The sequence below is a fragment of the Sorex fumeus genome, unplaced genomic scaffold (assembly GCF_029834395.1).
Source record: "Sorex fumeus unplaced genomic scaffold, SorFum_2.1 ptg000006l, whole genome shotgun sequence".
Taxonomy (NCBI): domain Eukaryota; kingdom Metazoa; phylum Chordata; class Mammalia; order Eulipotyphla; family Soricidae; genus Sorex; species Sorex fumeus.
This window is the reverse complement of record NW_026606063.1, coordinates 11,204,067-11,229,980: the sequence shown is the minus strand read 5'-3', so window position 1 is coordinate 11,229,980 and position 25,914 is coordinate 11,204,067. Positions and strand designations below refer to the sequence as shown.

General features: G+C 48.5%; 2 protein-coding genes across 2 annotated transcripts in view; both read left to right on the top strand.

Annotated features, from left to right (window-relative positions):
- SELENOI (selenoprotein I) overlaps window positions 1-15,492 on the top strand; it is a 46,768-nt gene extending 31,276 nt beyond the window's left edge. The window contains exons 7-10 of the mRNA XM_056124087.1: window positions 578-626; window positions 2,290-2,470; window positions 4,042-4,224; window positions 8,547-15,492. Of these exons, the coding sequence (XP_055980062.1) occupies window positions 578-626; window positions 2,290-2,470; window positions 4,042-4,224; window positions 8,547-8,645 (512 nt within the window). The 3' untranslated portion in view covers window positions 8,646-15,492. The remainder of the gene's footprint in view (window positions 1-577; window positions 627-2,289; window positions 2,471-4,041; window positions 4,225-8,546) is intronic.
- Window positions 15,493-19,563: 4,071 nt separating this feature from the next.
- DRC1 (dynein regulatory complex subunit 1) overlaps window positions 19,564-25,914 on the top strand; it is a 41,508-nt gene continuing 35,157 nt past the window's right edge. The window contains exon 1 of the mRNA XM_056125955.1: window positions 19,564-19,718. Within this exon, the coding sequence (XP_055981930.1) occupies window positions 19,564-19,718 (155 nt within the window). The remainder of the gene's footprint in view (window positions 19,719-25,914) is intronic.

The following is a 25,914-nucleotide window of genomic DNA, read 5'->3' as shown; positions in this document are numbered from 1 at the left end:
CTCAGCCCATTGAACCGTTTCTAGGCCCAGAATCAGCGTAGCAGAAAGTTCCTTACGCCACCCGCCTCATGCAGCGTGGAGTGCAACTCGGAGAGGTGGTCTGGTTGCTCTGGTGGCCCCCCGCCCAGGAAGCTCCGGAGAAGATCTGGCGGGGAATGTCAGTTAGGAACAGAGAGAAGCAAGGTGGCCTGTGAGGATGCTGTGTGCAGTTTCGCCAGCTCGTTCCCTGTTCCCATCAAATAGCTGATGGTGTCCCCTCTGGTACTGCCCCGGTGGTCCTCTGGGCCCTCCTTCATGAATCCTCAAACCCCTGTCTTACAGAAGGGGAAGTCGATGTCCCGACAGCTTAGTTCAGCAGCAGTCACCTCTCGGCCGAGACTAGAAGCACAGTCTGGCTCTGAAATCTGCTCGAGTCCCCTGCCCCTCGGTTGTGTTCTGATGTGTTTGATTTCAGGCCAGCAGGGGGCCAAACCCTAACCATTCTTGGGCCTACAGATCTAATGCATTTTGTGTGTATTAAATGATCACAGGTTGTTCAACTAATAATTTGTAATAACTCAAATATTCTTCCCTTTAGGTTGTGCGTTATGTGTGACTCTTCCAATGAGTCTGTCCAATTTTTTCAGGTAGGTTTTGCAATTCTTCTCTGGGCAAGAAATGTGGAAACCTTTAGACATTATTACTGAGAAGGATTTGAGTCTGTTTTCCTTTTGGAATCTGGACCCTTTGAGATCTCGAAACTCGTATTTGGACTCTAGAATGAGGTCAGGCTAACTTCCAGTGGGTGTACGTTATGCAACCGTAGCACCGAACTACTGCTTCGCTTGTTACAGTTTTGGGCTCTCTAAAAAGTCTTCTTAATGTCCCTTTTTTCCTTTCAGCCCGGGGAGGCCTCCCCAGGGCTGTACCAGTAGTGCCCAGAAGGCCATGTGGTACTGGGCATTGAGCTCAGGGCCCTGTGCATGTGCTCTACCCTTTGAAACATCTCCTTCACCCCTTGTTTGCTTGGGAAACTCACCTGGCAGTTCTCTGGGCCTGCTTCTGGCATGGTGCTCAGCCGACCAAAAGTTAACCCTAGCGCTCCCAAAGGCAAAGAATGCCCTCCAGCCTTAGGGCTGTCTTCCTAGCTCCTGGTCTGTCATTTTGTATCATGAATTTATCCACCAGGAATGTGTGTGTGTGTGGGGGGGGGAGGGTATCCAGTTATCCAGTTGAGTGCCATCATAATTATAGTCTGCCTTATAAATTGATTATTTCATAATTTTAGTTAGCATGATTATAAACCCCCCCACCCGAACTTGTGTGGTTTGGGCCCAGCCCCTGGACTCAGTCCTATTCTTCTCAACACGCATGACATGGACGTTCCTGCATGCAGAGTAGGGCCGGATGGAGGCGCCTCTGCAAGGCTGCGTGTCCTTTCCCAAGCAGTACTGTGTCTCCGTGTCTTCGCGCGGCCGTGCTGATGCGACTGCCATCACCACGGGCGTCTTTGCCTCCTCTGTCCTGCCCCTGCCCTTTCCACTTGAGACACTTCCTTATTCTTCCTCCTCCGTCCTTTAGCTCTGATGGGTCAGACCAAGCCCTGTGAGCTTTCCCTGCCTGTGGTAGCTGGCATTTAATCCCCCCGTTATTTATGGAAGCCCTGAAACTCAGCCTCAGAGCCCTCAGAGGTTCATTGGAGTCCTCTCCTAAAGATGAGGTCCTGGGGGCCACCTCTTGCTGAAGGGCAGGGAAACTTGTAGAGCCGAGGCCGGGGCATGGGGTTTGGCTTGGAGGAGCAGACCATTGTGGGATCACCTCTGAGCCCCCGGAGTCCGGAGCAGTGCTCAGTCTTTGCCCTCACTCCAAGTTCCGTGTGTCTTTGTGTCCCCTGATACTCTCTGTATCAAGGCATCTTCTAGCATTGTTTTGTATTCACTTGTCCTTCGCACCCTCCTCCCCCCTCCCCTTTAGAATAAAGTCTCAGGACAAAAACAAGGTTTTGTTCATCCCCTTTATCCCTTCTCCCTCCAAACACACACACACAGACTCACACTCACTTGCTAGTTTGGTTTGCAGAGAAAACAATGGGCGGGAGATTAGAGGATCTAAATGGGGGCCCCGCAACTTGGTAGCAGAATGGTCGAATTTAACTTCTTTGGAAAATGGGTTTTATAATGTTGCTTTTACCTGTACCGTGGGGGTTATTAGGAGTTTAAGGGCGTGGAAGTACTTTGAAAATTGTAAAATACACATGCAGCATGTTTTATATGTAATAATGTTCTTTGTATCACTTGATTTTTTTTCCAGAAGCTATAAAAATAACACCTTGAAACATGGTTCGTTCTATGAAGCTATGGTTCCCTTCTTCTCTCCATGTTTGCTATTCGTTTTGTCTACAGCGTGGATCTTCTGGTCACCATCAGATATTTTAGAGCGACATCCTAGAATATTCTACTTCATGGTTGGAACAGGCTTTGCCAATAGCACAGTAAGACTTTTCTTTTAAAAATCGTAATACGGGGCTGGAGTGATAGCACAGCGGGTAGGGTGTTTGCCGTGCACGCAGCTGACCCAGGTTTGATTCCCGGCATCCCATATGGTCTCCCGAGCACCGCCAGGAGTAATTCCTGAGTGCATGAGCCAGGAATGAGCCAGGAATAACCCCTGTGCATCGCCGGGTGTGACCCAAAAAGAAAAAAAAAAACGTAATACATATAAGGATTACATGACTATTTTGAGAAACTTTATACAGTATCTTACTGCATAAGAAATTTTAAAAAAAAGTTCATACTTAAGAAAACATGAAGAAAATTTTATCCGTCCCTTTGAACACAATAGAAGCTGGAAACTGCATAGTATTTTTCGAACCATGACTTACTCTTTGTTTTAGTGGTCTTCTGAAGAATTCATGGAATAATTTATAGATTCTCTTCAGACTCAATACTGCTGACAATACGTTTGAAGTGGTTGCGGATCTAATGACCAGTGGATTTTTTTTTCTTTGAGGAGACAGTGTGATAGTCTGAATTGGGGGCAGCCTCTCCTCATTGACCTGAATAAACTTCACTGGGGAGAGGTTGCCTGTGGGAGGCTGTTTTGAAGTTGTGTGAAATTTTTGTTCTTTGGGTTTTTTGTTATCATAGAATCTTAAAACGGGAGCGGTTTCTTTTAGCCAGAGTGTTCCCTGGGAAAGAATTCTTTCTGTAGCATCTCCCCAGCCCTGTGTGACAGAGAAGGGTCCTGTGGTTTTAAAGCTGGGGGCAAAGGTCTCCCTGGGCCCTTGGCAGTGGAGATTCTTGAACTTAATGTGTTGGCCCAAGTACTTGGCGGATCTTTTTTTTTTTTCTTTTGGGTCACACCTTTTGGTGTGTGGCCCCAAAACCAAACTCTTCCAGCTCTTCCAGGAGACGACCATGAGCACAGCCAGGTACAGTCCCAAAATACACAAACAAAAAAATAAACAGCATCAGAATAGGTACTGTATGTGAATAAATGATTGTTATTATTTCAGTCTTTCGAAGAGAAGGAATTTAAAGAGAGCGACTCCTTGAAAATAATTTCTAAGAGCACAGTGGTAGGGCATTTGCCTTGCACGCGGCCAGCCGGACTGACCCGTGTTTGATTCCTCTGCCTCTCTTGAAGAGTCCGGCAAGCAACGGAGAGTATCTTGCCTGCATGGCAAAGCCTGGCAAGCTACCCATGACGTATTTGATATGCCAGACTCAGTAACAACAAGTCTCACAATGGAGACGTTACTGGGCCCACCGAGCAAATCTATGAACAACGGGAGGCCAGTGCAGTGCTACAGTGGGTCACACCTGGCTTTGACCATAGGGGTTACTCCTGGCTCTGTACTCCAGAGTTACTCCTGATGGTGCTCAGGAGACCATATGGGATGCAGGGATCGCACCCAGGTCAGCCCCATGCAAGGCAAATGCCCTACCCACTGTACCTTTGCTCTGGCCTGGATTTTATATGTTGAAGCAGCGAGTTTGGGAAATGCTTGGCTAATTAAATTTCCATTCATTCCCTTTTCTTTTCCGTTTTGAAAAACTACAGTGTAAGCTGATTGTCTGTCAGATGAGCTCGACGCGCTGTCCCACATTGAATTGGTTGCTGCTTCCTCTTTTCTTGGTCGTCACAGCGGTCCACATAGGGGTCTCGTCCGAAACCGAGAGCCTCCTGCTGTACATGCTGACAGCCACCTTCACCCTGGCCCACGTCCACTATGGAGTGCGAGTGGTGAGTGATCCCGAACAAATTGGATCCCACTGGAGTTTTATAAATCGTGGGAATGAGATGAGGGACAGCTGCACGGACGCTGCTTAGTGTAGCTTGAGCACAGGCAGAATCTAGCCAGAAGCGTAGGGACATTCTTAAATTTTGAGTCTTTTACTCATGCTGTAGAATTGTAGATAATGCTTCTCGACTAAACCCAGGTAACTTTAAATCATTTAAAAGCTGAATAATTATACTAACAGTGTAATCTTTTTCCTATTTTTAGTAGGTAGAAGTGTAAACCATTTTCTAGGTGAATAGAAATATTAACTCTTGTGATTTTAGACATGGGGGCATTGAGGTGGTGAAGAGAGGCTCAGAGAGGGGAAACATTCCCTTCGCACGGGGAGCCGTGAGCTCAGTCCCTGGCACTGTGTGGTTCCCTGGGCACTGAGGGTGACCTCTTGTATGGCTCCCCAAAAGGAACGATGTGAAACTAGAGGTGGAAACTGTATGAAACACTGAGGGCGGCCGGGGGTGACCCCGACGGCTCTTCCCCTGGCCACCCAGGTTCTGGGGGGTCTGGGCCACGGGCAGATAGTGAACAAAACACAAGGGCCAAGCTGGTTGATTGATTAGATGCTCTTTATTCCATTCTTACTCCTGTTCACCTCTCCTGTCTCTCTCCTTCTCTCCCGGCCCCGATCTGCAATCCCTGGTCCTTCTGACTCTGTCTCTGGATCTCGATCTTCACCCCCACCCCCCTCGCCCCCCACTCTTACAGTCTAGTTAAATCCCAAAACCTTGAGGGACTGGGTTTACGACTAGGTGTGGGCACAATCAATAGGGTTAAAGTTCTTCCCCTCAGGGGATGCTGCTTCTAGGACAGATTCTCTTTCAGCAGGATGACCCACCCAAGGGCAGAATCCCATGGGTGTGTTTCTCCTCTCCTTGTCCAACAAAGGAAATAAGCATTCATAATATTAATCATTTTGTATGGACACAGTAAGAGATGCATTAAGCTTATAGAATTGCTCTCCTGGGGTCATCCCGATCTCAGACTACAGTGCTCAGGCCAGATTAGTCTTTCCTATGCCTAGCAGGGTCCTAGTCTTGTCGTTACTTTTGGATCATGACAGCATTTGTCCATGATCAAGCTCTTAATTTATAGTTAAGAATTGTGGCACTTTGGCCAGGCCCATCTTGGTGCCAGGGTAGCACATAGCTTACCACTTGCCCTGGTTCTTCCCACTCTCTCATCAGGACCCTGCTTTTGGGGGCGCTAGGAAGTGAGGGCAACTGAGGCTTAAGTTGAGAAAGCAAATGCCCGGGAATGAATAATATTCGAAGCCAATTAAGTCCCAAGTTACAAAAGCATAATGTCTTCTTGTGTCTATACAAAAGGACATTGCTTTAAAGTAAACTATTCAAAAGACTTAGGGAGAAGAGAAAAAAAACAGTATTTACAAGTCAACAGAGCACAAAGAAAAGAAATTACAAATAAACACAGGAATGGGAGCACTGTGATGGGAGCAACCCAATAAACCTAAACTACCTGAGGCTATACAGGAAGGACAGAACAGTGTTATCCTACAGGGACAAAATAAATATATAGGACCAAATAATCCCATTTCTGTCTCTCCTCTTTTTTTGACTGTTGGGACATTTTTACTGCTCATGAGAATAATTTGGAAAGAAATTAAATTTATTCTATCAGTACTTCCTGTCTGCTTGCCCAAATCTAATAATGTGGTAAGGAGGTTGGAACTAAAGAAATACTGGGGCCAGAGATAATATAGGGCAGGGCTCAAGACACTTGCATTTTGACTTAGTCTCCTAATTATGATGATTAATTACTATGCAGTATTCCACCAAGGAGATTGCTTAATAACTACCTGGTTTACTTAAGCCTGACCTACTTATTTTAATCATCTGAGTTGTTTGCAGTTTTTCACCTTTATAAATAATGTTTGGAGTGAAGAATCAGAAGCAAATGTTTTTCCCATTTGGTTTATTCACTGAAGATACTTTCATAGCGATGGGGCTGTATAAAAGAGTAGTCATATTTTTATGGCTCTTAAACTGCTTGTACTCGATAGACTTTTAAAGGGACCTGCTGTGAGTCGGTTGGACAGCAGAATGTCTTCTGTTTATTCACTTTTAAAATAGGAGGCAGCAACCAGAGAGTTAGCGCCATAGGCCGACCCTTCACACTTTGCTTGCAGGGGGCCTGAGTTTCTTCCTTCTTGCTGCCTGCTTCCCTGAACACTGCTAGAAGTGACCTCTTGGCGAAAGCCAGGTGTAGCTAGGTGTGGCTTCATTCCACTGGGGTGTGTCCCCCAAGTCAAAAGCCACCCCCCACCAAAAAAAAGAAAAAAACCTCCAAAAAAGTAAATTGAACTTAGGCTTCCTCCCTAGCGTTTCTCCCCAAAGTCCCCATGTTCGATAAAACTTCAAAATGAGTTGATATTGTTGTGGGGGGCTCCCCGGCAGTGCTGAGGGTCACCAGGGCCACGCGCAGTGGTGCTAAGGGAGACTGCGTGATGCCAGGGATCAAAACTGGACACGGTAAGCATGAGCCCAACATGAAAATTTTTTTTAATTATTATTAAATATTTGAGGAGCTGGTAAGATGGTACAGCGGGTAGGGTGTTTTCCTTTCACGCAGCTGCCCTGGGTTTGATCCCCAGTGTCTAGGCATCAGTGTTAAATACACAAGATTTGTGGTCCCCTGAGCATCACCAGGGCTGGAGCGATAGCACAGTGGTAGGGCGTTTGCCTTACACGCAGCCAACATGGCCGACCTGAGTTCGATTCCTCCACCCCTCTCGGAGAGCCCGGCAAGCTACCGAGAGTATCTTGCCTGCACGGCAGAGCCTGGCAAGCTACCTGTGACGTATTCAGTATGCCAAACACAGTAACAACAAAAGTCTCACAATGGAGACATTACTGGGCCCGCTCGAGCAAATTGATGAACAATGGGAGGACTGTGACTGTGACTGTGAGCATCACCAGGCATTGCCCTGCAAAACAAAACAAAACAAAATAAGACAAAAAAGTATTTGAATTATGACATGATAATCTTTTTATTTTTCTTTTTTTGGTGCAAATTTAGTATTCCATGCTTTACAATGAACTCTTGGGCTTGACATTTTATCAGTCACGTGCAGGAAGTAGAACATAGTTACCAGTAAATTTTTATAACTGATTTAATTTTTAATTTTTAAAACTGATTTACCCTTTAGAAGCATGTTCCTTTGTCCAGGATTTTGGGATGTTTTTGGTTTGCTTCTCTCTTCCTGTTCCCCCTCCCCCATGGCTGTGTGGGATGATTATATAGATGATGCATAGCATGTGATGCCCAAATTTCATCAGATTAAAGTCACTGTCACTGTCCTCCCGTTGTTCATCAATTTGCTCGAGCGGGTCCAGTAACGTTGTGAGACTTGTTACTGTGTTTGGCATATCGAATACGTCATGGGTAGCTTGCCGGGCTCTCCGAGAGGGGCAGAGGAATCGAATTCGGGTCGCCCATGTCAGCCACGTGCAAGGCAAATGCCCTACCCGCTGTGCTATCGCTCCAGCATCAGATTAAAGTACTTCTTTTATTTCTGAAATAATTATTGACTTCTACCGGTTTAGAATACTATATTGAATTTGCGTCTGCAGTTTCACAGCATGGCGAATGATGCCTTTTACAAAACCATACGTAGATACACTAAAACAGGCCTTTTTCTTTAAATTACAAAGGTAGTACATTTTTATAACTAAGAAAACTGAAAAATAGAGACATAAGCTAATTGAAAAAAGTCCCAGGAGCATGTTTTTTGTTGTTGTTATTATTTTTATATGTGGAAACCAAGATTTAGAAAGAAATGTTAAATAAACAAGATTCGTTAACTGGCACATAACCAACTTCGTGCCAACCTACTTGGAATAACTAGCGGGGTATAAACCTACCAAAATGCGCTAGTCTGGAGAGGACTATCTGGAAGTGTTAGGAGAAGCTGAATATTGACTCGACTCTAGTAGATATTTGATCTGGTATTTTGTTTGCTAATCTTAGAATCCTTTCAGAATCTTGGTGAATGTGTTTGTCTCCAGGGCTCCGAGAAGACTTGGTTTGGGACAGAGGCTGACTCAGATAGAATTTTTAGCTCTTGGGGGTGGTTGTAGACTCTTATCTAACCGTCTAACTCTGCAGCTTTCCTGGTCCAGAAAAAAACTCTTCATTTCTGACGATTTTCTTAAATTGTTGTCTCCATAGGGGAAACAAAGGAAGCTGTGTGCTTTTCAAAATGATGAGGTGCTTGTTTGTCACTTTCCTCTGTTCTGGTTTTCTACAGGTAAATCAGCTGAGCAACCATTTTCATATTTACCCCTTCTCGTTGAAGAAGCCAAACTCAGATTGACTAGAAATGGAAGAAAAGAATATTGGCCTGTAATCTGCAGAAAGAAGTACTGTAAATAAGAGGGTTGTAAATATTTCCTCCATCACCATCGAACTCGAAATGCATCTGCTCGACAGACGTGGGAACTCGGCATGTGTGGTACCTGGCCAGCAGGAATGATAAAGTTGATAGATCACACGGAATCTTGGGCCTTCTCACTTCCAGCTGACGTTACTTTTTGTAAAACCACGTGACAATTTAGTTAAGTATAATTTAGGCCGGCAAAGTGTTCCGAGTGATTTTAGCTTGAATCCAGAATGTTTTGGTTGATAGAGGGGTAAAGATGCTTTTAAGAAACTTTTTTTTGGTTAATCCACAAATTGGTTTACTAAGATTGGTACTCTTCAGAAAACCGCAGTATGTTTTCACATTTGGTACTTGGTGGCAGGCCTTCAGCCGTGAAAGCTTTCAGGATCCCAAATCCAGTATCGGGAAAAGAGGGAGTTACCTTCAGCCAGAGATGCCAAATGACATGGAACAATGTTCAGTTGCCAAATACTGATTTCTCTTTCCCATGGAAATGCCTTTTGTCCTCCTGTGTTAAGAGAGCTAATAGATCTCTGGTACCCTGGCTCTCTTTGTTATGGAAAAGTTCTTGATAAATAGCTTAATTTAAAAAAAGTCTCTTGAGACTTAGTAGAGAATGGACTATCCTTGTAGCTCACCCACTGGCATGTTCATTGTTTAAATCGGCATTTCCCCCCTCAGCTGCGGGTCACTGAGATTTGGTGCCTGTGAACTCTCCTTACCCGAATGCATGGACTCCTTCCTCCCTGTCTTGCAGTGATTCCTCGTACAAGACACATAGAAGCCTCCTTAGAATCAAATTTAATGCAGTTAGGAATCTCATGACTAACTATGAAATTACGACCATGAGCCTCACTACAAAATTAGTTTTCTGGTTCAAGTTGCCCCTTCCTCCCTCCTCTCTTTTTGTGCAGGAGATGTTGTTTTTACTTTATACAGGATAAAGACGTCAGAAGAAATCCTCTCTCACAGCTTTCCCACTCGGGAGCGTTTCCGCTAACTCTGCCTTACTCACTGGGGTGCCCTTTAATATGACCGGCAGTAACTCCTGAGGTTTACTGACATACAATTTCCTTTGACTTTAATGTGATTGTTTTATAGATTGTACCTTTTTCACGAGTGTGGATATTTTCTATTATTTTCTATCTCTTTTTTATCTTTAGTTTGGTGGTAGAAAATTTAACATGCCGGTTTCCTTTTTATTTTCCACTGAATGAAGTTTGTGCTTGAATGAAGAGTGTATCTTAAACCCTTTATTTTGTGTTTTTGGACGGATTGCACTTGGATATAATAGGCACCATTCTGTTGATAATGTAATTAAATTCATAATCATTATTTAATCTATGACTATTGTTAACTTTAATTATAATGTATTCCTTGAATTTCCATGTGCTGCTTTGTAAAAATAACTGTAATTGATACTTCAGGTTTTTTTGTTTTTGTCTTTTTTTCACTTGTACATTCTAATCATTGTCATTCAGGTTATTGGAAATGAGTCAAGGAACTAACTCATGATTCTGTATTCATTTTAAAAAATTGCTCATAAAGTTGAGGTGACTTTCTGAAAACAAAAGTGACCATTGGAATTAAGTGAGAAATTGATACAGAAAAACTGGGTAATGATTTTTTGTTTATTAATCAGTTGCCATGTTGACAGTCTGAGAATGAAACAGTTAATTGAAGGTAACTATTTTTTGTTTGTGTACCTGTTCTTATTACCTATAAAATTGAGTTGGATAAAGTGTTAATTTGGTATAAGGACAAATTTTATTTTAAGGTTTCTAAGTGAATAATTTTATTGTTTTTGTGAACCTTGTATGCAAAAATGAGATTAATCTATGTTATAGAAGAAAAGAATTGATAAATATTTATAAAATGAACTTTGGACCCCAGGCTTTCTTCATCTTGGAAAACAGAGTTAAAAAGCAAAAATTATTTTTGGGTCAGAGCTTACAGTGGGTAGGACTTTGTCTTGCGTGGGGCCCACCCAGGTTTGATCCCCTGCACCCAATGTGGTCTTCTGAGCTCACCAGGAGGGATCCCTGAGCCAGGAGTAAGCCCTGAGCACCCCTGGATGGGGCCTAATAAGCCACCCCCCAAATACTCTTTACTGGTATCGGGTCATGGTCTGTAATTCAGGGACTATATTACCTCAGAATGTGTTTCTGTTCTCTTTCTGTTGCATTAGATTTATCTGAAAAGTGTTTCATGCTTCCTCATTGTCAATGGCTTCTTTGCTTCCAGTGATCTTTCTTTTGGACACCTTGGATGAAAGAAAGTTAAAGGAAATGGAGCAGTGAACTCCGTTTGACCGTACGTGGGCTTGTGCGTGCAGAGTGCCCGTGGTGCATGTCTTCCTCCTGGTCATTATGTGGTCGGGTAGTGCATCTGACAGGGCTCTGCGGCTGCCGGGGCTCACCCACAGAGCTCTGTCAGGGAGCGACCCTAAGGTTTCCAAAGTCTGACATGTGTCCGGCTTCCATTTGGAATTTGGGACTGAGTCTGTAGCCACTGGTCCCTCCCAGCAGACACAGTGCTGCATTTTGGGGAATGGTGGCAGACTGGGTCAGTGCTGGTTTGCTCTACGTACAGAGTCAAGTGCCCTAAGCCAGCTCTGTGTCTCTGCTGACCAGAGGTGCCCAGCCCAGTGACAAGTTGTTTTTCAGGTTACAGTTTGGAAAATGTCCTTTCGTGCTTGTCAGAAAAAAATCCCCCTCTACTTGATTTTGAAAAAGCAAAATCTAAAAATAGCTAAAAAGTATGTTAATGCTGCCTTTCACAATTCTTTAATATGACTCCTGATTTTACTGCAATGCCATATTGCCACAATTCAAATTGTCATTCCTTCAGTGTTGCATAATAGATGTTCTCTAGTTTTAGTCCTTCTTCTTTCTTTTCTTCTCTCTCTCTCTATTTTTTTTTTTGGGGTTTGGTTTTGGACCACCCCTGGAGGTGCTGAGGGCCTGCTCCCAGCTGGGTGCTTGGGGGTTACTCCTGGTGGTGCTCAGGGGACCATCAATGACAGGGATTGAACCTGGGCCTCCTGCAAGCAAAGTGTGTGCTCCACCCCACTGAGCTGTCTCTCTGGTCCTATGAATTTTACAGTTCAGGGTAATGGAATGAATCATTTCCAAATTAAAAAAAAGTTTTGTTTTGTCTTTTTGTATTTTAATGCCACAGTGAGAATAACTTTAAGGGTCCGGAGCTGTAGGTCAGCAGAAGGGCACAGGCCCTGGGTTTGATTCCCAGTACCACTGGACAGGAAGAGGAGCAATGGGGAAGCGAGTGATTAAAAATAACTTTCAAAGTAGGGGCCTGTTATGGTCTGGGATGTTTTAGTCTATCATGTCATTTATCCTAGTAAGAGTTTCTGAGAAGATGACTGTCTAGAGTTGCCCACATCCTGAATAGATACCCACGGAGTATTGGTCCTGACCAGCAACCTGGGCATCCATCAGGGGGAATATGCTAAGATGAAAAACAGGCCAAGCATTCACTTGCAAGGGGAGATGGAATTCCCTGGTGTCAGTGCTTGTGAATGCAGAAACTTCTGCGTCTTTGACAGTCATTTATTCAGAACAACCTCGTGGCCCCAAACAGATTTTGATTCGCTAACATAGGAAGAATTAAAAGGATGATCCTAAGGTATCTGAATCAAAGATTGCTTCCCCCTTTATATTTTAACCAGAAAAGTGTGTTCCTAAGTCTGCCTTCCGCACCAGCTGTTCTTTGAACTAGGTCCTACCTAGGCCAGAGGCTACCCACTTGGCGTTGTTTTGCTCCAGACTCTTGCCACATCTAATCACCGGGATCTCCTGACTAGTCCAGGACTGGGCAGGGGCCAGAGGGAACAAAGTTCACCTCCAGGATGAACATGCTTAACTGTGGGTTCCCAAGTAAGCCAAAAGAGACGGCGAGACCTTTGTGTGAGGGGCCACGTTCCAAGTGGTCTTTACTTTGCTCTCTGCTGTGAGAAATTGTGGTGTCAGACTAGAATTTCCTCTGTCCTCTGCAGCATCTTTGTAAGGCAGCATGTCGGTTTCATTTTTGAACGCCCCATGGGGGAATAACCTTAATCGTTTTGCTGCTAGCTCTAGAATCTTCCAGGAGGAATTTGAATTAGTATGCTGTATGTGAGCACTGATGTGTGTAAAGTGACAGTTCTAACAGTCAGATTGTGTGAACTTCATCACTGAAATAGAAAATGATTCTCTGGACTTTTTTTGGCAGCTTAAATTTCCGGTTTTCCTTTTTTTAGGTAACCCATATGACTTGCGTGTTGTCCTTTTCCTCTCAGCACTGGTGCAAGTGACTGCCATTGACAGTTATTTTAGAACCTACGGCAAATCACGGTTGTCTAACTTTCCCAGAGAAAGTGGCACTACTCTTGATTCTTCCTTGGGTAGAGCCCTGGGAATGAGACTTATGGATTCATTTTCCAGTGTTTCTACAGTGCAAAAATAAACGTAACCTTACTTTGAACCTGTGTGACTAGTAACATACTTTGTTTTTTAACAAACAATTATGTGAGTGAGAATGGCATCTTGCTCTTTTGGCTTTGCTTTTTTTTGGGGGGGGGGGGAGGTCAAACCCAGAGATGTTTAGGGGTTACTCCTGGCTCTGCACTCAGGAATTACTCCTGGCAGTGCTTGGAGGACCATATGGGATGCCAAGGATTGAACCCAGGTCATCTGCGTGCAAGGCAAAAGCCCTACCCGCTGTACTATCACTCTGGCCCCGGTTTTTAAGCAGGGGCCCTGTGATGCGTTCCTGTTTAGACTGGGAAGAGGAGTCCTTCTGTTAGTGACCCTTGCTTGCCTTTTAGTTGAAAAGGCTGGGCTCTCAGACTTTGAAAGTGGCATAGGAACAGATGGTCTAGGAAAAATGGACATGACAGCAGGATTGTCAGTTCTGCCATGGTCCATTCGCATTGCCTTAGAGAGTTGATCTCCATTCTGGTGATGCTGTCAATCAGAGGGTAGCCAGAGACGCCCAAGTCCCACCAAAGTCGGAGTCAGTATTGCCAGCACACAGGCTGGTGGAGATGGAATCCCCTGGCATGGGTCTAGCGGGGTCTTCTCTCAAGTAATTGCTGTGGATAAACTCACTTTTTTTTTTAAATCAAAGCAGATGTAATTTATCATGAATTCTAGATTTCGATATTCTTGACAGGTCCTTTTTACTTCTAAAGAGTAATTTCGTGACCAGGACCCTGTCAATGAGTTCTTGGGGTGGCTAAGGCCACATAGTCTGACCTTTCTGAACTTTGCAAGGTCAGGGAGTGCTGGAGTGTCAGTGTCTGAATCACAGGTACCTTCTAGCTTGAAAATGACTAATTAAGACTGCCTGCAATATTAACATTTTTGGCAGATTATTTTGTTTGAAAAAAAATATCATCAGAGCAGCTGTTCAGGAAACAAAGAGCTGGCTGGCAGGGATTTGTTCATTCGGAGACGTGCCAAGAAAGCAGAATTCAGTATTGACCACCAAATCCCATCCTCTTTTCTTTTCTTTCCTTTTTATTTTTTTAAGTAGCACTTTCTCTGGTGGTACCATGAGGAACAGAGTAAATAATTACCTGGATAGGGGCCAGAAACAGTACAATGGGAAGGGCACTTGCCTTGCATGCAGCTGACGTGAGTTTGGCCCCTGGCATCCCATATGGTCCCCCAAGCACCAACAGGAGTGATTCTTGAGTGCAGAGCTGGGGTGACCCCTGAGTACTGCTGGGTGCAGCCCCCAAACAAAATAAAAATGACCTGGTACACTCTGTCTACCTGCCTTACCTTTCTCACCCAGCTCACAGATTAGATTGAAGGATGGCGAGAAGGATGGGGGTCCTGCCCTGTGACTAAGCCGAAGTAGGTATTCTTTAGCCAAGCCCTGTTGGAGTTTGCTTCCTGCAGGCCTGGGATACAAAGGGCCGATTTCATCCTTTCTCAGGAACCCCGGGACACCATCACTCCAGCTACTGAAGTACGTTGAGTACGAGTAGAAAAGAGGCCAGAGGAAGGCGACTTACAAAGAGCCAAAACCTTGCTTTCTCTTTCAGGCAGTCTCACTGAGCATGAGCCTGTCCAGGGGTGCCGTGATCATAGGCATGATGGAGTGTTTCTGTGCTCTGGCTGTGTGTGGTGTGGAGACTCACTTGCCTCTTCTGTGCCTGTGGTGTGTGAGAGATACTCTTGTATATATGCAGTCAACTCTTCCTTCAGTTACCAGTGACATGCTCAGCCCTCATTCGGCTCTTCATGCTGATTTCGCCTGCGTGTAGCCCCGAACTCTCAAGTCTCTCCCTGGGCTGGAGCCAGTGTTTCTTCCATTCAGTTCATCTCAGTTCCCCAGAAAGTCTCTGAAAGCAGTCACTTGCCATCTCCCTTGCGTCCAGGGGTTGTATGAGCCAAAAAGGTTCCAAGAAACTTGGCCCATCCTCCGGGCCTGGTCTGAAGCTTGATGGGCCCCATTCCTGCTACGCTGTGGGACACTTGTGCTCTGGGGCTTGGCTCAGGGCTTGGGGTTCCAACTCTTACAAAAACTGGGTTTCACAGCTTGTTTTAAGTCTCACTAGAATGTGGGAAATGCCGTGAGGTCTGCACGGAGCACAGTTCTAGTTGCACACTCTTGGTCACGGCACTGTTTCATCACCAGCCCCAAGAATCAAGGCCTGACTGTTCTTGCTATGGGATTTATGTTTATTTCTGCTGCAGTGAATCCCTAAAGTCATGCAGTGGGTTTCAATTTCAAACTGTTTCATTCTATTATTGGTAACTATTTATTGTAATAAAAGTAAAGAGTAAATGATTTTTCAATCCTTTTCATCGCTGTCTGATGTTTTTTCCTGGGTTGATGGGGATGCAGAGGCAACTTGGAGAGAAAAATAAATGTCAAGTTACTGAATGTTAGAAACTGTCTTGGAATGCCGTGCTAAGTCTCCAGCGGTTTCATGTATGCCAAGGTACCATAAAACTCCATCTCGGGCCTTGTGTTCTGTTTTGTTTTTGTCATGTTTGGGGGATGTGCTTGGGGGATGGGACAACACCTGACGATGATAAGGCATTACTTCTGGCTCTGCACTCATGAATTACTTCATCTGGGCTCAGGGGACCATATGGGATGTCAGAGATGGAACCCAGGTCAGCCATGTGCACCATTGCTTTGGCCCCCTGCTCCCCCAGGTGTTTATAATCCCCTGACTTGTTTCAAAAGGCAGAATCCAAGCCAGAGCTATAGTACACAGGTAGGGCATTTGCCTTGCACACGGTCAACCTGGGTTCGATTCCCAGCACCCCATATGGTCCCCTGAGCACTCTCAGGAGTAATTCCTGAGTACAGAGCCAGAAATAACCCCTGAGCATCACCAGGTGTGATCCAAAAAGCAAAAAAAAAAAAAAGGCAGAATCCTAGGCAGGTGATGATTCATCTCCGTGATCTGAGGCTCTTGACTCCCGAGAATTGCATACTAAGCAGCAGAACGGGGCGCGCTGAAACTAGCTTGTAAAATGGTGGTTTGCATCAGAAGCATGTGAATGTCTGATGTTACTTCTTCAGGCCAGTTCTGCAAACATCCCAGGAAATCCACGCATGCTCCTGCTAAGCCAGAGTTATCCTGAGCTCCCAGGAAACTCACTGAACATTGTCTCCGATGAGAGCATTAATAAACTATTTTACATCAGAGTTGGTCCCACAGCTCTAGCAAATGAGTGTTGGGGGCTTTGTGTGTTTGGGGACGGGGATGTTCCTCATGGTGCTTAGGGAACCATGTAGTGCTAGGGGTTGAACCCGGGGCTCACGGCCAGTGTGCTCCAGCACTTCGGATTTGGACCCAAATGGATTTTCTGTAGATGACTTTAAGGAGAGGCAAGAAATACCTCATATTTGAATTTTTTCTGCCCTTGATTTCCTGCCTGCCAGCATCTTAGTTACCCAGCTGTTGTTCCCTCCCTTCTGTGAATGTGACATGGCACAAGGGGACTGTGCTTGGGGCTGGATGACCCTTATAGAGAACTTGTGTCCCCCAGAGGTGTCATTTGTCCTGCTCCCTCTTCTCTGCTCACATTTCCTGCAGAAACATTGTAGGAGGGAGGGAGGGAGGGAGGACCCGGTGAAGGTGCTGGCCTTGCATCCTTCCTAGCACATGACTGACTGTCACTGACCCATGCTCAATCCCGGCATCACCTATGGACCCCTTGATCCCCACCAGGAGTGATCTCTGAGCACAGAGCCAGGAGTAATGCCAGAGCACTGCCAAGTGTGTGGGACTATAGAGAGAACAGGAGGTAAAGCACTTGCTTTGTGTGTAGCCAACCCTGGTCCCCACCGAGCACTGTCGGGGTCACTCCTGCACCTCCTTAATGCTGCTGCTCCCGATACCACATAAGGAGGTGCTCCCAGAATTCTCAGAGGGTTGTGCCTCAGATGAGAAGATAAACTTTGGGCCAGGAATCAGCCTCAGTGGCAGAGCATTTGCCTTGCACGCAGAAGACCCAGACACGGTTCCCCAAGCACTGCCTGTCTGCCCCACCAAAAGAAGTTTGACGGGGCTGGAGGTCAGTCCTGGTGGTTCTGGGAGACTGTTCAGTGGGCCTTACACCCCCAAACCTTAGCCAGCCCCTTCCCCCAACATCTACACAGCCAGTGTCCCGCTTTGGGCAGGTGGTGAGGTGGGACTCTGGCTAGGACCCAGGCCAGGGGGATTTCTAGGCGCCAAATGCTATCTGCGTGCTGTCTGGGGGCCTGTAATTATAGCCGAGCTCAGCATTTCATCTCCGCTCTGAGGAGAGCTGAGCAGTCTTAGCCCAGCCCCCGGGAGCAGCCGGGCGGTGTCTGCCGCTAATCACACACCTGGACTTTTAGGGCACCTTCGCGCTCTCACCGTCTCTACCCTTTGTTGCCACAACTTATTCCCACCGACTTCTCATGGCACCTCCCCACCACGGACACGCAACTCCCTTGGATGTGTCTTCTTTCTCACAGAGGGCGATGGAGACCAGGCCAGGATCTGCCAGGCCCTATCTGAACCTTATCTCACACCTCCCAGCCCCCGAGGAACCACTACAGATTATTAAGCAGAAGAGAAATTTGGTGCTGGGCCCTGAGACCCACGAGCCAACCTGGGAACCTGAGGCAAAGTCCCAGGCGACTGATGGGACAGAGGTTACCCATCTGATCTCTGCCACTTCACACGGAATGCCGCCTTGCCTCGGGTGGCTCTTGAACAAAGGCTTGTTTAATTTTTGGTGTAGGGCTTGTATCCTTGGGGTTCATTGTGCCTAGGAGCTGTTGGAAGCCAGGACTGCAGGACAGGCTTGGGCAGAGTTCTGGCACTTTCTCAGGACTTCCCTGCTGCCAGTGGGGCACATTCCTGGGAAATGGTCCCCCCCCCCCGCATCTTTGGGGTAATTGAGTCACACCCAGCAGTGCTCCGGGCTTACTCCTGACCCTCTGCTCAGGGATCACTCCTGGCAGGGATCAGGAACCCAGAGTGCTGGGAATTGAACCTGGTTTGGCCACATGGCAGCCAGGTGCCTTAACCCCTGTGCATCTCACCATCCCAAATGCCATGGTCCTGATGGACAAAGTTACAAACTTTCACCACCACCAAAGTGCATGAGAACCTCCATCACCCCAGCTCTGGTACGCCCTTGTCTGCCTCTTCTCCCCCTTGTCTTTTTTGTTGGTTTTTGTTTTGTTTTTACTACACCTGGAGGTGCTGGGGTACAGTATGTGGTATTAGGGATTGAACTGGGGTTTACCCCTGGCCAGTTTTACTTTATTTTGATTTGGGGGCTACACACCATGATGCTCAGGGCTGTTCCTGATTCTGTGCTCAGGAGTGAGCCTGGGTGGTATTCAGGGGGACCAGACGTGGCCTCAGGGATTTGAACAGGGTTGGCCATAAACTATGCAAGTGCCTTAACATCTGTGCGAGAGCTCAGCCCACCTCAACCCCTCGTCCTTGATTTCTTTCTTAAAAAAAATTCCCTTCCCTTCCCTTGGTCCCCTTGCACAGTTACAGCGCTTTGTCAAGGGCCTGCCCTCTTAGTGCACCAGAGTCGTGGCATTGGGGGTGCCCTAGAGTGAAGAAGCTGACATCAAACTCTGCATGGGAGGTGGTGCTGGAGATGGACCCCAGGGCCTCTCCACGCCTCATCCCTGTTCCTGAAGGGGCTGGGCTGCAGGCGCTCATGGCCTGCTCAGGCTTCCAACCTACAGAGTCGGTTACAGAAGACACACTGATATACTTGGATGTGCACTTCTGTTTCTTGGTTTTGGGGCCATATCCTGCGATGCTCAGGAATCACTCCTGGCAGTGCTCGGGGGACCATGTGGGGTGCTGAGGATTGAACCTGAGTCAGCTGCGTGCAAGGCAAGAAGCACCCGCTGTACCATCTCTGTATGTGCGTTTGTTGCTAGCGGGGTGCTTCCACATTCAAGCGGGGACTCCCAACTTAATTGGCCTCGAGTGGAAGGATGCATTACGCTAAGTTCAAACCTTCCGAAGAGGCAACAGGCTCAGCGTGAACCTCCCAGGAAAAGACTGAATCCGGTGTGCCCCCAGATGCTCAGGTCCGGCCGAGGGGCTCCAGCACCGACGTGCACCAGCACGGAGGGTCTCGGGGGCTCCCACTGAGCCGACGCCCATCATCTGGGGACCAGTTCGTCGATGAATGCATGAATGAGTCAGCCCGCTCTATCATTCTCGCCGTCTCCTACCCGACGGTGCCTTTTCGGGGGCTAGAGGAGACCCGACCCCGGACTGGCCTGCAAGCCGGGGGCGGGGCCTGGGCTGCGCGCGCAACCCGCCCTAGCAACCGCTTGTTGGTAGCAACGGCGCGGCCGCAGGCGTGGGGTCCCCGCCCAGCTCCGGGCAGCCGAGGGTGCAGCTATGAATCCTCAGGGGCCCCTGGGGGACCTGCAGGAGAAGGATGAGGAGCGCCTCACCAGCGGGATTCTCGGGCCCTCGGTCAACTCCGACTTCATGCAGGAGCGGATCCAGGCGCGGCGGCTCCGCATCGCGGCGCGCCTGGAAGCCCGGCGGCGGTGAGCGGGGTCGGGGCGCCGGGGATTCCCCCAAACGCTGGGTACTGGGACCTCCCGCGCGCCCGGAGGCCACAGAGGACACAGCGGTGCTTTGGGCACCCGGTGACCTGTCCCAGGTCTTCCCGTCCCCTCTCCTGCGGGCCACCTTCCGTCTGCAAGTCCATTCCGCGGTCGCCGCTGTCTCGGTGGCTTGCCCACTCACTGACCCAGGGGACTGCCATTGGGGCGGGGCCGGGATGGGGGTGTCCCAGGGCTCTGCTATACTTTTGCCCATCGACCTCAGCTGCCTGCCAAGACGGCGGCAGGCAAAGGACACCAAGTGACCTAGGTGGCAGCGGTCACTTGTTCAGCGGGATGAACAAGTGCCGTGTGCCCTCGAAAAGGTGCACATCACTCCCGCCTTGCCACCCACCTCGGACCTCTGGCCTGGCAGAGAGAGTTGGGGAGACAGAGAATGCCAGGGGGGCCGCGTGGCAGTGGTTGCATGGGGGACAAGTCACCTTTTCTCAAGAGAGGCTCCAAACCACATTTCAGCCTCTGGGTCATTGCAACACTGGGCAGTCCCCTATGTGGGGTGCCCTGCGCTGGAGGCCTGCCCTGCCTCTGCAACCTCTTTGCCGTGAAGTGGGACCCTTGGACCAGATGGCGAATCGTGTGTGAGTCCAGGCCCAAAGCTCCCACTTTCCGTTACCCGAGAAGCACATGTTGGTATGACACCCGGGGCTCTGCCACTGGGAAGGTATTTCCTCTCCTGTCAAGGCCTTTCCCTGGCCTGGCTGCAGCATACGCTCCTAACACGCCCCACCCCCCACCTAGAGAGCTGGCTGTTTCTTTTTCCTATAGTTGGTTGTCTGGGGATCTTGATCATGAGGGGTTCAGTGGGATGTGCGGATTGGGACAAGCTACCTATGTTTTGGGCTCTTTCCCATCTTATCCTGGATAGCCATGGCGTACCTGACCTCTGGATCTGGGATGTTCTAGAAGCCAGCTTCTGAGGGGCACCTATGATCTGGAATGTTCTAGGAGCGGCTTCTGAGGGAGAACAGCTGTGATCTGGCATCTGTGGGAGCAACTGGGTACCACGTGTCATTGTCTGCCTGGTCCCTTCCCACAGGGCGCGCGGGCTGGCTGCCCTACTGGCTTTTCTGTGTCTGGTTCTCGGGCTTGAGAGAGAGTACAGGGTTAAGGCATATTCTTCGCAGGTGGTTACCCTGGTTTGATCTCCAGCACTGCATGTGGTTCCCTGAACCGTTCCAGGAGTGATCCTGAGCACAGAGCCAGGAGGAAGCCTGAGCACTGCTAGGTGTGGCACAGAGAAGCAGTATCTGATCCTTTGCCAGAGGTGCTGGCCTTGCCCCCGCCTTGCGGACCAGCTGCTTTGATTCTCTACTGGGGCTGATGGTAAACTCCACCAAGTGTCTTTTCCACCAGGGGTGTTTGTGGGATCAGGTGGCCCAAGGGGCCAGAGCTCAATGCCCCACTCACAGGGGTCTCGGGATGCCAGTAAGAAGGCACCATGATCCCAAGTGTGCTCCGACACCCTCTTGGGACTGAAGTGGCCAGTGGGATACAAGGTGGCCTTCTTTGTGACAGGGACACATGGCAGTCTATGGCTATTTGTATTTGGTGTCACTGAGCATGACCCCCAAACCCTTTAGAGGTGCAGCAAGCCACTGGTTTCAGAGGTGTTATTCAAACTCCCGGAGTCCATCCCTGCCCGCCCTGGGCTCCTCCCCCCAACTCCCACCCCCTCCAGGTTCCTCAGGGCTTGGCCAGCCTTTCCGTACAGGCCACTTAGGAACTCTGGGGAGGGCCTGCACGGTCCTTGGGCTCTGTCTGGTGGCCATCACCCTATTCTGTGTGAGGGAAGGATTCCGTGGCACAAGCTAGTCTCTGAGGGCTGAGAGATACTCAGTGAGCAAAGGCTCTGAATGCAGGAGGCCTGGATTCAACCCCTGCCACACGTGGTCCTCCCCACTCTTCCAAGGGTCATGCAGAGCCGGGAGTAGCCCTGAGCACTGCTGGGGTGCCTCCAAAACTTTAATTTTATTATCATTTTGGCCCTGAAGGCCACACCTAGCAGTACGCAAGGATTACGCTTGGTTTTATGCTCGTGTATCACTCCTGCTAGGGTTTGGGGGACCATAAAGGGTACCCAGGATCGAACCTGGGTTGGTCACGTGCAAGGTAAGCTTTGTTCCTGCTTTACTATCTCCAGCCCCTCAAAAATATTTTTTAAAAAGTCTTTACCTTTGATCTTTCCTACTAAACTAATAACCTTTTTTCAAAAAAAGTTTTAGGTTGGCAGCAAAATTCAGTAAAAAGTGCAGACAGTCGTGGTGCGTGTACCCAACCCCGCCAGTCCCCTCAACCTGCAGCCCTGCTGAGAAGCTCTGGTCCCCATGATGAGCCTCCCTGACTCCAGGGAGTCATTCTACAACTTTAGAAATCCATTCTACAACTTTAGAAGTCTGCCTATACAACGACGCATACGGTACAATGACACCGTCGTGGTGTCGCCTGGAAGTCTCACTGCTGTAAAGCTCCACTGTGTTCTGCCCCCTTGCCCCGGTCCCCTACCATTACGGAAATCCCAAAATCATCTTAGGGGGCCTGAGTGCAGGCTTTGTATGCTGGAGCTCCGGGCTCACTCTGGTCTCCCGAGCCTGACCCCTGAGCACTTGCTGGGAATAACCCACGAACACCACCAAGAGTGGCTCCAAAACGAAATAATCAACAAGAAAGACAAGAGGCGGGGAGTCGGATAAACCTTTGCTGTGAGCCATCCAGAGAGCAGGGGGTGCTGGGGTGAGACTTTTAGTCTCAGTGGAGGACACAAAGGCCCTTGTATGGACACAGAATTTTTTTTTCTTTTTGTTTTACACCTAGCAATGCTCAGGGGACCATATGGGATGCCAGGGATTAACCTAGTCTGCCCCACGTGCAAGGCAAACGCCCAGTGACCCCGAGACACAGACTTCTAATATACACTGTGGGTGCAGGTTGTATTTGACCCTGCAGGTGTAGTTGGCTGACCCTCAGCCAGCCCTGGGGGGTCAGCAGGTTTCGATAGAGACAGGGAGGGTTAACACAGCTGGCAGTGGGAGAGCTTCGTGGGTTGTTATGATGTGCACAGGAATCTCCGGGGGCCTTTTTCTGGGTTGGGGTAGAGGGTGATGCATTTGGTCTCCTCCCCCCGCCATGAGGATGCTCTAGCACAGACCGTGCGCCTTCGTGGCCCCTGCTCCGTGGCAGCCGTTAGGGACAACACGCTCGCCCAGCTTCTCTGCTTTCCCAGCTGCTGCTCGGCCAGGTGCTCGGAGTCGGGGCTCGGCACGGGCCTCTCAGAGCAGCCAGAGTGTGCAGGGCTGACCCACGAGTGACTCTCTGGAACCCTGGACATCCTGAAGGCCCACAGCAACCCCACCCCTCCCGCTGGCTGCAGTGCCAAAGGTTTCTGGTTGGTGGTATCCTTCCAGAAGTTTCTACTTGGTCTTCCTGTCATGGGGGCAAAGACGCCCCCTGGGGTTGCTCTGATTTTTTTTTTCTTTTTGGGTTACACCAAGCGATGCTTAGGGGTTATTCCTGGCTCTGCACTCAGGAATTACTCCTGGCGGTGCTTGGGGGACCATATAGGATGCCGGGGATCAAACCCAGGTTGGCCACGTGCAAGGCAAACGCCCTACCCGCTGTGCTATCACACAGGCTCCGGCCCCTGCTCTGATTTTTGAGGATATTAATTCCAGTTATCCATTCAAAAAAAATGCTCCCAGGGCACCTTCTCTGACAGCCCTGTTCTAGAGGGAGTCTATGCTTCCCAGGCCTCTGGTCTCCATGACAATCCAGGGTCCTAGCGTGTGTGGTGGCTCCTTCTCTGCATTGTGTAGTCAATGACCACAGTGACTCTGGGGGAGGCAGCGAGGGGCTGGGGGGATGGGGGTGGAAATTCCAGATGCTGTAGAAAGAAACCATGGGATGGAGGCACTTCCTCCGTGGGAACTGCCCCGTCTCTCCTGTCTCTAAAAGCAGGCTGAGGTCCAGGAACTGGGCACGGGCTCCTGACTTTGTGTCTGCTTCATCCCTGCCTACTGCTGTTTTCTTTGGTTCAGGGACCCGCTCTCCCCTGGTTGGCTGCCCTCCGGCTCTGCCCCAAGCGCTGGCAGGTTCTGTGAAGCGCCTCCTTCAAACTCTGGGTGAAGCACAGGTTGCTGCTTTAACCTGAGCCCTGATTCCAGCCAGATTCCCTGTTAGTAAACTTAAATAAAAAACAACCCAAAATATTATTATAAAAGAGCAGTGGATCAGTATCTTTGAATTGTCTGAATATGTTTGGGGGCAATAAAAATAAAAAGAGGAAAGTTCTCGCAAAGATTCCCCAAACTGGACTCCGCAAGGCTTTTCGGCTGAGCAGTATGAGAATAACAGTGTCAGAGGGATCTAGGTCAGTTTCTTTATGTGCATCATTTTTGGGGGGATGGGGGGAGTCGCACCCCCCCACACACACACAGTAGTGCTTAGGGCTTACTCCTGACTCTGTGCTCAGGGATCACTCCTGGCAGGGTTCAGAGGACCATATGTGATGCCCGGGACTGAACCGTGGTTGACTGAGTATGAGGCAAATGCCCTACCCACTGTACTACCATTCTGGCCCGTTCATATGCAGTTTCAGTGACTGGGCTATTGTTGACGTCAGGGTTTTCCTGGGAAAGGTATGTACTTCATCATCTGGAGCAGTTCTTGTGTTGGAGGAGAATCTCCCCCGCTGTGCTTGAGTGTCTGGAGGCTACTTGTGTGATCTGGGACCTGTTGATATGGACCTGGAAGCGTGCGGAGACACCAGGGTCACACCTGGAGGTGCTCAGGGGTCACGCATACCAGGGATTGAACTCAGGGCCTTGTGCATGCAGGGCATGTGCTCCAACCCAGCTGGACACGGGGTAGTTCTGAACCTTGTCTGTTGTGCCCTTAGAACACAGACCTGTAGCCTGTGGGTGTCAGTGGCTGGCTGCATGACTGTGAGACTCCCTGATTAGCTCCTTGTTCACAGGAGAGGAGGAGACAGTGGCTGGTCTAATGCTTATGTGTGTCCTTCTCTCAGTTTTATTGGGCCTCTAGTAGTGCTCAGGGACCATATAAGATGCCAGGGATCAAACCCAGATTAGCCGTATGCAAGGCAAACACGCTACTGTCCATTCACTCTTGTGTGTGTTCTTAAACATCAACAGTCTAATCTAAGAAGAGAGCTTACTGCGCAGGGCCTTGCCTTACACACGGTTGTCTCCAGGAGTGATGTTTGAGCACCGAACCAGGAGTTAGCCCTGATGAGTAAGTCCCAGGAGTTCCAGGGACCCCAGTATGGACCCAAGGATGCCACCCAAGGACCCCGGCCACTGTGGTGATACAAGAGAAAATGATTTTAGGTGAAATTCAGGTTTATTTTATTTGGCCTTATATATAAAAGTATTATTTCAAAGAGTAGCCTAAGTCCTGTTAATGAGCTCTATTACATTTTGGGGGAGATTCAGAGCCTTCAAACTCCAGCCATCATGTGTTGGCACTCAACACCCTGCATTTCTGCCCTCCAGGGTGCAGGGGTGCAGTTCCTGCAGTGGGGTTTGGTGGCTGCAGGTTAGAAGGAGCCAAAGTGAGAGAGAAGGGGCAGCGTGGGGCCAGGCTGAGCCCCACCAGGCCCCCCAGGAAATGTCCAACCAGAAACTGGTCCTTACTCCAGAAAGCAGGAGGAGGCTGAAGGATTTATCTCTTTGTCCTAAAAAGTGGGAGGTAGGGGCTGGTGAGTGGGTGGTGATAAAGCTTCATTCTGCAGTCTCCGAAAGAAATGAAACAACTGGTTTACTTACTGAGGGCTGCAAAGACAGGGAAGAGAATGAAAAATCAGGAGAAGGCACTTCTTGTTGTTGGTGATGGTTTGTTTTTAATGGTGTCCATCCCCCCACCACACACCCCCGCCCCCTGCCCTGGAAGTTAGGAACATGATCTTAGTTGGAGAAGAGTCTTTGTTTGTTTGTTTGTTTGTTTGGGGATCACATCTGGAAGTGCTCAGATTACTCCTGGCTCTGTGCTCAGAGAGATTATGCCTCATGGTGCTCTGGGGGACCATATGGGATGTTGGGGGTCAAATCTGTGCCAGCTGAATGCTAGGCTAGGCAAGCTCTCTATCCATTGTACTATTGCTGTG